The sequence below is a fragment of the Boleophthalmus pectinirostris genome, unplaced genomic scaffold (genome assembly GCF_026225935.1).
Source record: "Boleophthalmus pectinirostris isolate CB_2022bp ecotype Guang Dong unplaced genomic scaffold, ASM2622593v1 HiC_scaffold_6, whole genome shotgun sequence".
In the NCBI taxonomy this organism is placed as follows: Eukaryota; Metazoa; Chordata; class Actinopteri; order Gobiiformes; family Gobiidae; genus Boleophthalmus; species Boleophthalmus pectinirostris.
The window spans coordinates 26296179-26311028 of record NW_026571447.1 but is presented as its reverse complement, the minus strand read 5'-3'; the positions used below and the strand labels follow the sequence as shown (position 1 = coordinate 26311028).

Sequence of the window (14850 nt, the reverse complement as noted above, 5' to 3'; positions counted from 1 at the left end):
GGACATCACTGTTGTTTGGTTGGTGCCAATAGTTGTCAACAGTAGTAAAATCAGGATGTTCCCTCTCAGAAACATTAGCGTGACGTGTCTGCAGCAGTCCAAAGATGGCTGTATTGATGGAGTATTGGTGCGGGAGATGCAGCAGAGGATGAGTAGGCTGCAGCCAACAGTTTGAGCGGCAGTAGGAGGAGAGTGGAGAACATAACAAGTGAAAGTGCAAGGATCATGGAGTGGAGACCAGTGAGATTTGAGTGTTACATGCGATTAGAGGATAAAACATGTCTTATTGTCAATCTGCGGTCAATTTTTTTTCCACTGTGTATGTTGGATATTTATAGCTCATGACCTTTGCCAGTCACTCGGGCAGTAAGATATCGCAATTATTTTCATAGAACTCTAGAAGCTTAGAAGAGAAAAATGACACAAAATCAACTTGTATGAGCTTTTCTTCTAATTAACTTATTCAAGAATTCTGTTTGTATTGATTAATGCATGTTTGAGTCATTCAGTTTTCACCAACCCCTTATCTCCGCCCACATCCTCCCAGTTATGATGTTATGAAAAGGAAAGTGATTGGATGCAGTTCTGTTACTAAAATTGCAAAATCGTAGTTTACAGTGAACAAAATGTAATGTAAGCATGAGAACAAGCATGTGTATGTTTTCTTTAAAGGTTCTATATTATGCAAAATTGACTCTTGTGAGCTTTAAATCATGTTCTAATGTTGTTAATTCATCAAAAACCTGGAGCTGTGTTTTGTTTCATTCACACATGTTTAAGAACGAATCGTTTTAAAAGGAGCTTCGTTCCGACTCCTATCATACTTATGAATAAATTTTCATCTATTTATCTATCAATTTTAGTATGTTTGTATTGGAAAAATATTGTGTTTTTTGTATATATTAATAATTTTTTATGCAATTCTTTTTTTTTTTTTTTTTTTTTTTTTTAGCCAAGCGTGATGAATGAATTTATCTAATTGTTTATGGAACAAACCATTCTGCACATGAGCACTGTAACACTTTATTTTGTAATTGTGTTTTTATACGCATTACTGGATATAATGTGGGTGAAGGAAATGTGAAACGTGGGACCTGTCTCTCAATTAAACAAACTAATTTAGCTACAGGTATGAATAAACCAACCTATCACTGTGTAATCCTTTATTAGCCCATTAGTAAAATGATTAGTCTGTCTACATCTCCGAAGTTCAAAATGCTCTGTTCTGCTTGTGATGTCATGTAGCAGTATTTTTCAAGCTAGTACCTTTTAACTTTTAGGCAATCCCACTGCACAAATTCTCCAAATAAATCTAATGAATGTGTGTGGAGTAGTATAGTATAGTACAAAGAACTTCCTTCATTACCACATGACATCACAAGGTGTAGCAGAGAGTGTTCAGTCTGAGAGAAAAACAAAGCTTAAAGATACAGGATTTGTGTGTTAAACATTTGAATAAAACTGTGGTGTCTGATATTCTCCATTCAGGCCTGTGAGCCTCATAGCTCCCTTTAAGATTTCAATGTTTTGAGGTGATTGGGGGTCCACATTCCAAGAACTGAGATGTATAATATATATATGGTAACATCTGGAAATGTTTAATTCCTTGGACAATAATGATCAGGTTGTGAAAGGGGATGTCCTGTAGAATACTATAAAACCAGAGAATATCTTATAGAGGAGTGTCTCATATTGGTTAGAGCTTACCCAGACTTTCTATCTGTAATTGACTTATACTCTGTTTTGTATTAAATAGAATTACACTATCAGAGCTTGTTTTTTGGATTTTTCCCTGAATACTCCACACCAACGCGGGAAGCATCACAGTCTGGTGAACAAATGCATTAAGAATTATAAATTGATAATTATGACAAAACAAGACACAACTCCGGGTACGTCTGTGATGAAGAAATGAAAACACAAATCAGAAAATGGCGTACTATGGCTCTTTTAAATGTAACAAAATCTGGAAAAATCATGTTTAAATTTAAAAGTGAACCGGGATTGAATTAAAGAAGGCAAAATAATGAACCACTGAACAAACGTAAAGTGAAAATAGAGAGTTTTTAGTACCACTAAAAGTAGCTTTGCTCACTGTGTGCAGCCCCATTCAAATGTAAAACGTGTCTTTAAAACCCTCGCCCTGACGCCCACTAAACCCAGGGCTGGCATCCCACTGTTTCCCTGGTTAAGTATCTGAGGTTAGGGCTCTGATGTGGTTGAATATGCATGACGCTTCTGGGAGTGCTGTGCTCGCAGTTTACTTTCAGCACCGCGCCATTGGACAGCTCCGCACAGGCACACGGCATTCACATTTGGACGGACACAGAGAGAGAAAGAAAGAGAGAGGCTGGCTTCTCTTACACGGCGCCCTGCACATTTGGACAGAGCGAAAGACCTTTTTATCTGTAATCAAATCTTCGTCACTAAGAGAGGCTTCGTGTATGCGCATTAACAGGCGGCTGAGCGTGGTTTCTTTTACGATAATTGGACTGGTAACAGCAGGCACGATACTTTTACTCCACGGACGGCATCAGGAGGGAGAGTGAGAAGAAGAGAGAAGTCGAGAATACTTTGACAGACACGGGAAACAATTTGGAGCCGCGCAGCCAATCCTCCGGACCCAGACTGCACATAAGAGAGAGAGAGAGAGAGAGAGAGAGAGAGAGAGAGAGAGAGAGAGAGAGAGAGAAATGTGTTGTCGCTTCGTAAAGATTCAGACGCACTTGAGCCTGCCTACGGTCCGTGCGTAGTACAACACGACTGCTGTGCCTGGATTTGTTGGTTGTTGCTTTGAGATAATCAGGGGCCACGGAGTTTTGAATTAGCATAGAAGAAAATACGTGACAGTTCTTGAAGAGAGGCTGCCATCCAAAAACGTCCTTGGGCTCGTTATAGTTTGCACTCCGTGAATGAAGAACAAGTGTGCACGAGGAAAGCTCTCTCCTTCTCTGGCACTCCACAGGCGCTTAATGATTCGCTAAAGCCGGTGGATGACAGCATGCCAAGCGCCACAGCTCGGTTAGTACGGCACCCACTTGCACTGTGTTTTTCTGTTTTTACACCAGCACGCAGTTAGCCTACTTATTCCGTCTCTTATCTCCCATCCAGACTCCTTCTCAACAAAACAAGGGAGTAATACTGAACTACATCGTCACGCTCTCGGGGACTGGGCACGTTGGCAGGCGGAAAAGGGATGGCGTGCGGCGCGTGCTACTACCTGGTCATCAGCTCCACGCACCTGAACAATGGACACTTCCGGAGAGTCAAGGGAGTCTTCAGGGGACCTCTGCGCGCGCCCGCCACCACAGACTCACCGGTAACTCACATGTCTAATAATAATCATCATCATACTGGATTCACTAGTATTGTCCTGGGGCAAGAGTTTGGTGGGCTTTTTAAAACGTGCACTGTGTAACTTTTCTGGAGAGGGCCACTGAAGTCCAACATCCATGGCGTTAAACTTCCATCTTGCATTGTTTTTGTGTTGTTATAGCTCCAAAAACACGCATTCATAGCATGAACAGGCTCACGTCTCCACAAATAACTTGCTTCGTAGTTAGAGATTTTCAAAATTAAAAAAACTGGGACAGCCTCGGTTTGGGGTGGTTGGGAATAATACAATTGTGAAACGAGTGCGTAATTAAGGGAAATTGTTGCACTCGGCGAACGATGACGAACATGTGAGTCAGTATAGTCACGTTTTGTTTGTGTTTTGGGCATTTTTACGCAGCTTTTTTTGTATTTTAATGAAGCAAATGACAGTTTATGCCTCTCTTTACTGTTCTTAGGGATCAGATTGGTCAAAAATAGGGACACTTAGGACATTCCTTGCGTAAAACTGGGACAAATCAATGGTTTTGGATAAATCTGCTGGGACAGAGGGACACAGGGCTCAAAATTGGGACTGTCCCGGATAAATAGGTCTGGATGGATGAGTTTAATGTCATGCTGTGGAACATTCCAGCAAAGCAATAACATCTCCATGGAGACAGACAGATAGCGCTCACTCAACCAGAAAAGTTAACCCACACGATGCACCTTTAAAGTTGGAATTGTTGTTAGAGATTCGTGATTGTCTGCATTTGCTTATGGTTCCACTGCAAGTTTTAAGAGCAGAGGAGATACATGAATCATTAGTTAAGGTCGGTCGCACTGTGGGGTGGAATTAAGTTTTTCTAGTTGATGAGTGATCAAAATAGCTCTAATTACTCAGCAAGGGTTTGTTTTTTTGACTGTGACTCATGTGGACTGTACTGACCTGGAAGAACAACTTGGCTCCTCACTGTGGCTGTTTGGTTGTAGCTCAAACCCGGGAGCTTTCAGTTTTGTTTTGCTGAAAGTCAAAGAGGCGATGAGTGGCACTAAACACTGTCAGAGTATGTAAATGTGTTGGCGCTATATTGGTCTTTAAATTGGAGCGTGTACCCAAACGAGCGCGCGCGTGAGATTGAGGAGCGCCGCGCGGTGGTTCAGGAGGGTCCGCGGTAATCACACATTATTCATGAGCTCTTAATGTGAGACGAGACAAACTGGCGGAGCTGATGACAAGTTTGATGAGGAGGGAGGAGAGGAGCAGCTGGTGCGTGTGTGTGCGTGCGTGTGCGTGTGTGTACGTGTGCGCGCCCGTGCTCAAGTCATTACCAGTCTGTCATGTTCAACCCGCGCTCCGCTATGTGATGGGAATGAGCGAGCGGCGCATAGCAGCAGACCCGGTGTGAAAGAGAGGGGCGGTCTGCACAAACCGAGGAGGCACATGGAAACTTTCTGACATCTTCTAAATTGTGCGTTTGAAAAGATTTTTGTTTTGGTAAATTGTGGTAACCTGGGTTGCACTTTTCCTCAGAGAGAGACGAGATTAGAAAATATCTTCACTTGTCTCTTCTTGATGATAATGGTTTGATTTGTAATAACAGAACTTAGCCTCTGGGTGGATTTTAAATATGTATAGCCATTAAGCATGACTTGAGTTCATTTCAGCTGACTGACAACAGTGAGGCAAACTCAGAGATCCCAGAGCATTTAAAAGGCCTGCTTCGGATTTTCAGATCTTCCAGGAAAAATATTTTACTCCGTAATTGCAAAAGCATCCATTTGTGAATACATAAATAAACTAGACAATATTACTTAGCCTTAAACAGTCTGTAGAAGGCAGTTTGATAGATCAAGTCTGTGTCCTCAAGTGCAAGTTAAGTCCCAAGTCAAAGACAGACAAGTCCAAGTCAAGTCTCGAGTCATTGGCCCATAAGTCCAAGTCAAGTCCAAATCATCTGCTTTAAGCTTCAAGTCATTTCAAGTCTTTAAACAAAAGTACCAAATATAGCTTAGATTTTTGCAATTTACAAGAATTTTAAAGTAAATTGTACTTTTGTACTCATGGTATATTGATACACGAGTATTTATATGATTGTAGAAATGCAAATTTTTCCTTTTTAAATGTGTTATCAAGATCTTAGTATGAATCATTACAGTCAGAATAGAAATAATTCAGATTTTCAAACTGTGTTATTTTATCCTGCACTGAAATGGAAGTATCATATTATTTGTAGTTCCATCTTTTTTACTGTATTGTACTATATATTACTGTAGTACAATTAAGGATACCACACATCACAGTACTTCAGTTACATCCAAAGTAACAAATAGAGAAGTGGGGGGACGTGTTCCAGTAAAGAGAAAAGTATTTTCTAAAAACAACCACATATATATATATATATATATATATATATATATATATATATATATATATATATATATATATATATATATATATATATATATATATATATATATATATATATATATAGTATTTTTAACAAAGGCATCGAGTCTTCTCAAGTCACAGGCCTAAAGTTCGAGTCAAATCCCGAGTCACTGACCTTCACGTACAAGTTGAGCCCCAAGTCTTAGTCTATTTTATCAAGTCAGGTCTCAAGTCCTAAAAAATGTGACTCAAGTCTGACTTGAGATTATGGGACAGAAAGTTTTATCAAAAAGACATTGTTGGATGAGAATCATGTCGAAACAACAACTGCTCGTGACTATCCCAGACAGTCCTGGTGCAAGCAGGAAAGAAAGGGTCTTCACTCATGTTGTATCTTATTTGTGATCAGTCCGAAGAGCTATAAACTTCTGCATTTCCTTCTCAGAACAACTCTCCATATAGTCGCTCCACATCCATAAATCCTGTCCGACTCCAGCAGCAGCATCCCTTTCAGTAATTGCACTAGTCTACCTCCTCTGTATATGTCCAACCCTGCAATCTTTTCTCTCTAATTTATCTAATCGAATTTACCCCAAAACATATGTAGCACTGGAGACATATACATCTGGCCTGAGCACTGTCTCACTGGACTGTTTGTGCCATTTTGGACCATCGACATTAACCCTCCTGCAACCCTCGCTACATTTTTGTACTTCTCAACTTCTCTTTTTTGCAGAACTTTGGCGTTATTGCACCAAATAGCACCACAATTGGCCAGTTTGTGTATTTTGTGAGGTATTTTTAATTTCTGTGTTTTCTCTCAAGATGGCAGTAATTGAACAAAATGCCTTTTTTATTGGACAGTATTGCTTAGCCTTAAACAGTCTTGAAGAAGGTATTTTGATAGATCATGTCTGTGACCTCAAGTTCAAATCAAGTCCCGGTCCGAGTCAAGTCCCAAGTCAAAAACAGGCAAGTCCAAGTCGAGTCCTGAGTCAATGGCGCATAAGTTCAAGTCAAGTCTAAGTCGTCTGCTTTGAGCTTCAAGTCATTTCAAGTCTTTAAACCAAAGTATCAAACATACTGGCATAACTTTGCCATTATATTTTTACTTTTTGGTTTATTTTTCTATTGTTTGGTGTTGAAAAACTTTCTTTTTTTAAAATTTCTTAAATAATTTTCTTTTTACTATGTATCTTACATTACAAGATTATATCAATAGAAAGACACTTGTACATATGAGTCCACACTGAAGGCCATAGGTAATCCCAACACAAACAAATTAAAATTACTTGAAAGATATAGAAAAAAAATCTAACTTTTTTTTTTTTTTTCATTCACATAATTTGAGACTTTTGCTGTCAAAAATGGCATTTAAGGGGTTAAACTTTCAAAATATGATATAATATTAGGTGTTTATGATTAGGGCAGAAGTAAATGAAGACACTGATATAAAAAAAATATTGTGGTATTCTTTTCTAATGTACATTTTTGTCACAAAGGACCACAGGTGAGATTATTTTAAAGGGGTGCACGAGAGTTAAAGATGCACTGCGTAGTGTAGTGTCCACCTGCTTGTCTCTGTAGAAATGTTATTGCTTTGTCTAGAGTGTTCCGCAGTGTACATTAAACCCATCTATCACCACGGAGACAAGCAGGTAACAGCACTACGCTACGTTACAGTTCAGATCTGTGGAGAGTCACTACTATTCACCGGAGTAATTTTGTATTTTCAAGCAAAAGAAACAGACATAATGAATAGATGGATATGCTTAATGTCATGTCCAGGAAAAGCAATAACATCTCCACAGAGCCAAGCAGATAGCGGAAAAATTCCACACTGCACCCATAACAATTTAAAACAAAATATCATATCTTTTGAATGATGAAAACTTCTCAAAATGTTGCCTGCAATAGGAAGCTGAAAACTAAACTTTTTTCAGCTCTCATGTACATTTTTCACTTCCTCCTCGCTGGTATGTCACTGCTCCACTCATTTGTTTCGCATTATTCCTCTCCAATTCCAGAGCAAGCGCCACCAACAAATCATTTAGACAAAGCAGAGGCCAGATAAGAAATAAGATATGACGTAAGAAGCAAAAGCTGTGGCCCAAGAAAGGAAACGTTAAAGATTTCTGTGTTATTTTGAGAAGGCAAAACGTATATACACATTTCAAGATAATCCGCAGCTTTTCAGATATTTGGTGTTCATTTTAAAACACATGCCCTACTTACAACATGGATTATAAGATGGACTCGATTTTAAAGAGCCTATATTACACTATTTTCTGATGTTATAAAGTTGTTTCCTCACTACAAACATACCCGGAGTTGTGTTTTGGCTTTATCCACACATTTTTAACACACAAACCCTGCATATTTAGGCTGAGTTCTCGCAAATTAAATATGCTCTTTGTCATGTGGTGATACAAGAAGTGCTCCTCTGTGTTTTTAAACTCCATGAAACTTCACTAGAATCATTTGGGTCACTTCAGCCCTGGAATTGAGAATATCTAGTGAACAAAAGATAAAAGGTTAGCTGGTTTCACTTTGTGGAAACTGTCTGACCTCACAGCATTAGGGTACGTTTGCTCGACAGTAGGCGGGTAGTTTTTTTATTTAACCAATCACTGCTATTTGGTTGTTTCCCAAATCCCATAGGAAGAAGGGCAATAACGTCTTTCCCCTTGATAAAATTCACCAAACATTCTCTTTGTTCCGGCTTTAAATCCTTGATCTCGGGAATTGTTGCCATTGCAGAATGTATGGCTCTTTTCTGATTAACTGGTGCCTGAACTCGCACTTCGGGGGGTTTTGTGAATTGTCTAGTGTATTCTGATCCCTGACCTAGTCGCTGGACAGAAATGAAACTGAGTCGAGGCAGTAGGTGGCACCAGCCTGACAAGTATAAGGTAGCTGTTAACTTGAAAACTCACTTCATGACATCACAAGGTGGAATAAGAAGGTGGAAAAATGAAACACAACTCTGGGTACATTTTTTTTTGATAAAGTAACAGCATTATAACATGGCTAAAAGCTCACAAGAGTCAATTTTGCATAATATAGAACGTTTAACATAAATTTTTAAATAGAAAATGCCTTGAATGACTCTGATAAAATTAATTTCCTCATGCAGTATTTACAAGGTCTCGCTCCCTGTGAATGTTTTTCTTTTAACCTTCAAATGAAATAAATGTTCTATACATGTTATTATTGTTGTATTGAACTACAGTTGTGAAGGACATCCACTCTTTAGCTTCTCTGCGATTCCACATTTACACAGGGAAAGTTTAGGCTCAAAATGGTGGCGGGTACAAGGTCACCAAAGCAGATCAGATTTATCCTTATTAGCGTGGACATGGGCCAATTCACGAGCCTGTCACTATGATAAAGAGTGCAGTGGTCAGGCAGTCCGCAGATGACCTACCGTGAGCTGGGACAGGGGTTTAGCATAGAGGGCTCGTCCTGGGTGAGGTACAGTAGAGAAGTAGAGAGAGGTGCTTGTTTGGCCCTTTTCCGATACACTGTGGAAGATGTGTTTCTATATAGATCTTGTTTGATTCAGATCAGTGAGGAACAAAGCGTTGGACTACACAGGGATTTGTCAGACAGCTGTCTTTGATAAGCTGGGTACGGCAACATTAGCGAAAATACAGGCAGACAGTGAAGACTACAGGGGAAGTATACAGTCCTGGATATTGATTCATAATAAACAGTTCAATAGTTCTTAGATTTTGTTTGGGTTGATTTAAAGGTGCACTGTGTGTGTGTGCACTTATCTAGTGGAGTGATGGCATCTTAATGGACACTGGAAATGTTCCAGATAAAGTATTACATCGTGCTTATTACCTATCTTGCATTTATTCAATTACAGATCTTTAAATTGTTCAAAAATACCTGAAGAAAAAAACATCCATTCTCAGTGTGAGGAGGCTGACCTGTGAATTGCCTCGTAGAAAAGTTACACAGTTAACCTTTAAAATCTGATATTGCTTTTTAATTACTCCAGTAGAAAAAGTTTGTGTTGGCACCTGAGGACAGGTCAGGAGTCAGTTAGGGCCTCTGACAAATATGTGTGCTGTAGGGATGAGCATGATTAGTCGATTAATCGATAAATGCTCATTAAGAATTTCATCGATTACATTCATTTTCATCGACAAACCGAATGCAAGTTGCTGTGCATAGCGTGACCAAACGGGGGTCCATACATGTAGCTCTCTGCACTCAAATCGGTCAGCCTGCAACGTACCGAAGCACAAATGTGTTTTTAATGATGACTTGAACAAAAAATTCCACGCTTTGCGTTCCGGTCGGGTGTGTGTGTGTGAGGCCATGTGTGAGGCCATGTGCACAGTGTACAAAGCAGGCAGATATGTTTCGGTGTCCAGTGGAAAAAAGCTCAGCAGGACACTGAAAACATGAAAAGTTTTGCCAGGTGAGAGTAGCGCAATGTCGATGACGACTCCCCACCTCCCACCCCCCGTACGGTGTCCTGGTTTTGACAAACGAAAATACGGTCACACTAACCTGTATTCCACTGAGTTGTGTCCTTCAATCCGACAGAAGTTGAACCGCATCAGCGACACAAGAGCTGTTTTTTTTTCCTTCGCTTAGTTTATGCAAACTAGCCATGCGGTTTTAAGGTTCGTTTCTGTGAGAGTTGCGCAAAGATTATAATGTCAAACGGGCTGATGTGGCTCTAGAGTGGTTACGGTTTATGTCGTAAAGTTGAATTTATTTATGCAGATCAGTAGTGCAGATATAATAATGATGATACATTTTAATATAAAAAACGTTAATGATTAATCAATAATTGATCGTTAATTCTCCCGACGATCGATTAAGAAAATTTTATCGAATGTCCATCCCTAGTGTGCAGATTAACAAAAAAGTTATGCAGAGGAAGTTGAGTGTTTGATATGGTGAGCCTGAAACAAAAAGAGAAAGTAGAGGACGGTATTTAGCAAAATAGTCACTTCATCAACTAAACAACTTAATTATAATAATAGCTTTTGCTTTTTATTGTGGACGTACAGCTATTGCTGCCACTGCAATTACAATCATTAGGGTAACCTGCTGCTGCTAATATTATTACATGGTTAAAGAGAACAGGGAAAAGTATTCAGACGCCTGGACTCCAAACACAAACACAATGTTACTCTCCGGTGCTTACATGTTTTTATATGTAAAACTTCATTTTGAAAAGATGAATATTCACTTTGATGAGTCACTCTTCAAACCATGATTAACACTTCAAACTCTTTATTCTTTGGGGCGGTGTAAAAGTGGAGGAAAGTAAAGAGACATTTGCGGTAAGTTTTCACATTTGAGGTCAATCAGGACTGAGTTTAAAAATCATTTCGTTTACTGGTTATATTTATTTTTTGGCGCTTCCACATTACAGCATTAAACCATAGAGACTAGCAGGTGAAGTTACAGGTCTGATCTGTGGAGAAGCAAATTCGCTCACAGTAATAATGGTTGTAGTTAAAGTCTCTATTTGCTGTAAAAATATAGATACATTTAATGAACAGTCCAGACAAGCCATATTGGTTGGAAATAAACATAACAAACATTTAAAAATCTGCTTAAGAATAATATTATTATATTCAGCAATTCATTATCTTTGGTCATTTTTGCAAGGTTAAATCGTTTCATAACATTTGAAAATAAAATCAAGCTTCTAAATCCTTTCTTTTTCTTTCTATATTTAGTAACATTTCTGACCAGATTCCCTCGGAAAGCCTCTCTCAGTAGAGTAGTATTGGCTTATATGTGCGTGCTTAGCTGTGAAGTCCTTTTGATGTACATTTCACTGGTCTTGCAGAAAACAGAATAATTCCTGGCTCTGAAGCGTTATGTTAAAGTGAGTACAAATCCGGGGATGCCTCTGTGTCTGTACCCTTGTGTGATTCGAGGAGCTCTGAGCTGTGTTTATGGAAATGAGGTGGCCTTTAAACATATGCCTGGGCAATTATCCTGAAACTGCTCTTTAGTTGTACAAAAACATGCGTCGTGTTTGGAAAAGTCAAGAGCTTAGTGACAGACGTGAAGGCATCATGATGAGGAGGGGACCGGGGCGAGTGGAGCCAACTGCTGTGCCATTTGGTGTCCCAGTCTGCTCCGGGTGCACAACAAGCAACCAGAATATCAAGCTCCGGTAATGATCGGCATACGGCGAGGGTTTCAGCGAAAAGGTTTCAATAAGAGGGGGATCTAAAAACCACCGACTTATGATGGTCTTTGGAGGATAAATTAAGAACTCTTCAAAACAAATATTTAAGCTATTGATTTTATATGTTTTGGGGGTAAACTTTCATGGGAGAAGTCCACATTTTGTTTAAGGATGATGCAGACACATGTATGAGTGTTGCCATTATTTTGCTTTTGCCACTAGATGGAGTAGTGAGTAACAAGATGATTTCACATACAATTAGACTGTCTATTGTGCTGTGAAATATCTCACCTTTTATAGCACAAAGGGGTGAAATTGCTCCCAGACCAGACCAATTTGGGACCTGTCCACACGACAATGTTTTTTGGTCGAAACTGAAGTTTGTATTCGTTTTGGCCTTTTGTCCGCACGGAGTCCGTATTTCAGGTGGGCGAAAACTGTGTTTTTTGAGATGGAGTTCCAGAGTGGAGAAGTCTGAGAACCACATTGTGTTGTCGTGTAGACTAATAAACCAACTGGAGCTTTTGGAAAATGATGACGTCGCGACCCTGTCATCGGCAGGGTCCTCCTGCTGCAGCCATCAAACTAGCCTGTGCGGACAGCAAGACTGTTGCTGAAACGGCACAGGTGTAGAATACGCTACCGCTCCCAGCTAGCGCTAATGCTAACAACACACACCACGCAGATGACACACACGGATCAATAACAAAGATTACACACGGGTAATTAAACTGTTGGATTTTGAGACCAAGTTATTCTAATAATTCTCATCCAAATCTTATGGCTAAAAACAAAAACTCATGTTTAACTTTTGCAAAACAAAACGGCTACATATGTATATCATTGTTAACAGCGCCACATACAGGTGTGGCATATGTACATCATTTTCACTCAGTGCTCCATAGTCGTCTGGACAAAAATCCAGGAGCATTGTCGTGTGGGCCTTACTCAAGTACTATTGTTAGAGCATCTGCCATTAAAGGTCCACTAAGTAACTTTTGTTGAAAAAGGTCTGCCACTTTCTCGTGAAGAAGGTGACGCGACCAGGCTAAGTTACTGTTCTGAGTTACTGTCCAAAAGTTACTGAGAGGCGATCCTTCTCACAGTAGCAAGGTATTTTTAGCAATAAAAACAGATTACGTCCTTAAATAGAATATTCACCCGGCAACATAATTTGTTGTGATGAACTTTCTTTTAACTTTTTGATATTTAAAAAATGATGGTTCCTGATCATACAATGCATTGCTTTAGTTGCAAAAATAGTTCTTTCTTTAACTAAGAAGGTAAATGTAGCACAAGCATGACGCATATTATAAATCCACGCAGTGTTGATCTTTGAAGCAGAGACACCTTTTGACAGGTGGGCTCGGGAACCTGCTTGTCTCGCTATATCTGAGAGCTTAAAAGAAAATGTCACCTAAACTTTTCTCACTAATGCTGCAGTCATGGCGTTCTTTAAAAACACGCACACACACACACACATATTGACAGAGTCTTAAGGTGCTGGAGTCTGAGCAGGTGAGCTCCGCAGCATACTAAGGGCCTGTATTAGCCAACCATTCCTGCTGACCAAAGCAAAGTGCCCCTACTGATCACCACTAATGTGCTCCATCACGGCGTACACTCGGAGGGGGGTGGGAGGGAGTGTGTGGGCTGAATAATTGGGGGAGATGGGTGAAGCTGCATAAAGAGACAGCAAATGCATAGGCGTGCGCGGGGGACAGAGACAGTTACCATTGATTTGAACACACTCTCAAGCCTTTATTGACATCTCATTTAGCTAACGAATTCATTAGCGCGTCGTGGCATAATAACTTCTACTTGAAAACCAGGAAGGCTCCCGGAGGATATGCGTCTGCAGCTATTTCCGAACTTTCCACCCAAACTCTTCGTCACTTTGATAGTCTGTCTCCCTTCCCACAAGCCGGGCCCCTTCCTTTTCCCCTTTCTCTGTTTGTTTAGTGCGACATTGTCTAACTTGTAAATGAACCTGCTGTTTGGAGGTGACATAAACTGCCAGATTGTGGACATGGCTCTCCTTGACAGAGTGCTGCATCCATCCTCCACCTATGGAGAGATGCCTTTAGGTGTCATAGGAATTTCTGCTTTGTGAGTGGATTAAGAGGAGGAAAGAGTACTGCGTAAGGTTTTAAATGGCAGCAAATAAAGGTAAATGTTATTTCTAAGTTGAAAGAACCTGCAGCTATAGGCATATAATTATACAGACTGTTGGCCCAGTGCTGAAATTTTACTATTATATCTACGTTGTGTCCGATTGCTACGTCTGTGACTCTTTGTCCTGATGCTTAATGTCAAGATTATTTGGTGCATGAATTTGTAGTTGTTCATATCACAATATCATAAGAACAAAAAAAAAACATTATCAGAATTTTAGATGCAAAATTCTAAGTCAATTCAATAACTATATACACTCCCAAAAAGTAGACCTACTGTATATGCAAAGTGCTTTTGTCACATTAAAGATGCACTATGTAACTTTTCAGGTAGAGGATTCGCACTTGGTCTATCTTAACAAAGATGTTGTTGCTTTGCCTGGAATGTTCCACAGTATAGCTTTAACCTTAAACCTTATCCTGCATTTATTAAATTACGCTATTGGTAATAAGGATGTTGTTAAGAACTAGTAGCACAAGAAATTTAGTTTTTACTTATCTGTGCCAAAAGCTTATCAGAATAATAATTCATGGATAAAAATGGCCTAGTAGCACATTAATAAGCAGTGTATTAATAAGAAAGTGTTTGTAAATGTCTAACTAATAGCAGAATAAACTTATGGGGAATTGGACATTAATAAGGCCTGAATAAAAACTAATTAATGACAAAATAACCGTTTAGAACTATGCTAATTAGACTAGTGGGTAGTTAGATGTCAATAAATGCACCTTAAAATAAACAATAGGGGTGTAACGATATCCAAGTCTCACGATAAGATATCGTCACGGTATGAACC

At 39.5% G+C, this 14850-nt stretch overlaps 1 protein-coding gene across 1 annotated transcript in view; it reads left to right on the top strand.

Annotated features, from left to right (window-relative positions):
• Positions 1-2887: 2887 nt before the first annotated feature.
• Positions 2888-14850, top strand: part of LOC129411804 (zinc finger protein 804B) — a 79416-nt gene continuing 67453 nt past the window's right edge. Inside the window, exons 1-2 of the mRNA XM_055163885.1 lie at positions 2888-3021; positions 3112-3319. Of these exons, the coding sequence (XP_055019860.1) occupies positions 3197-3319 (123 nt within the window). The 5' untranslated portion in view covers positions 2888-3021; positions 3112-3196. The remainder of the gene's footprint in view (positions 3022-3111; positions 3320-14850) is intronic.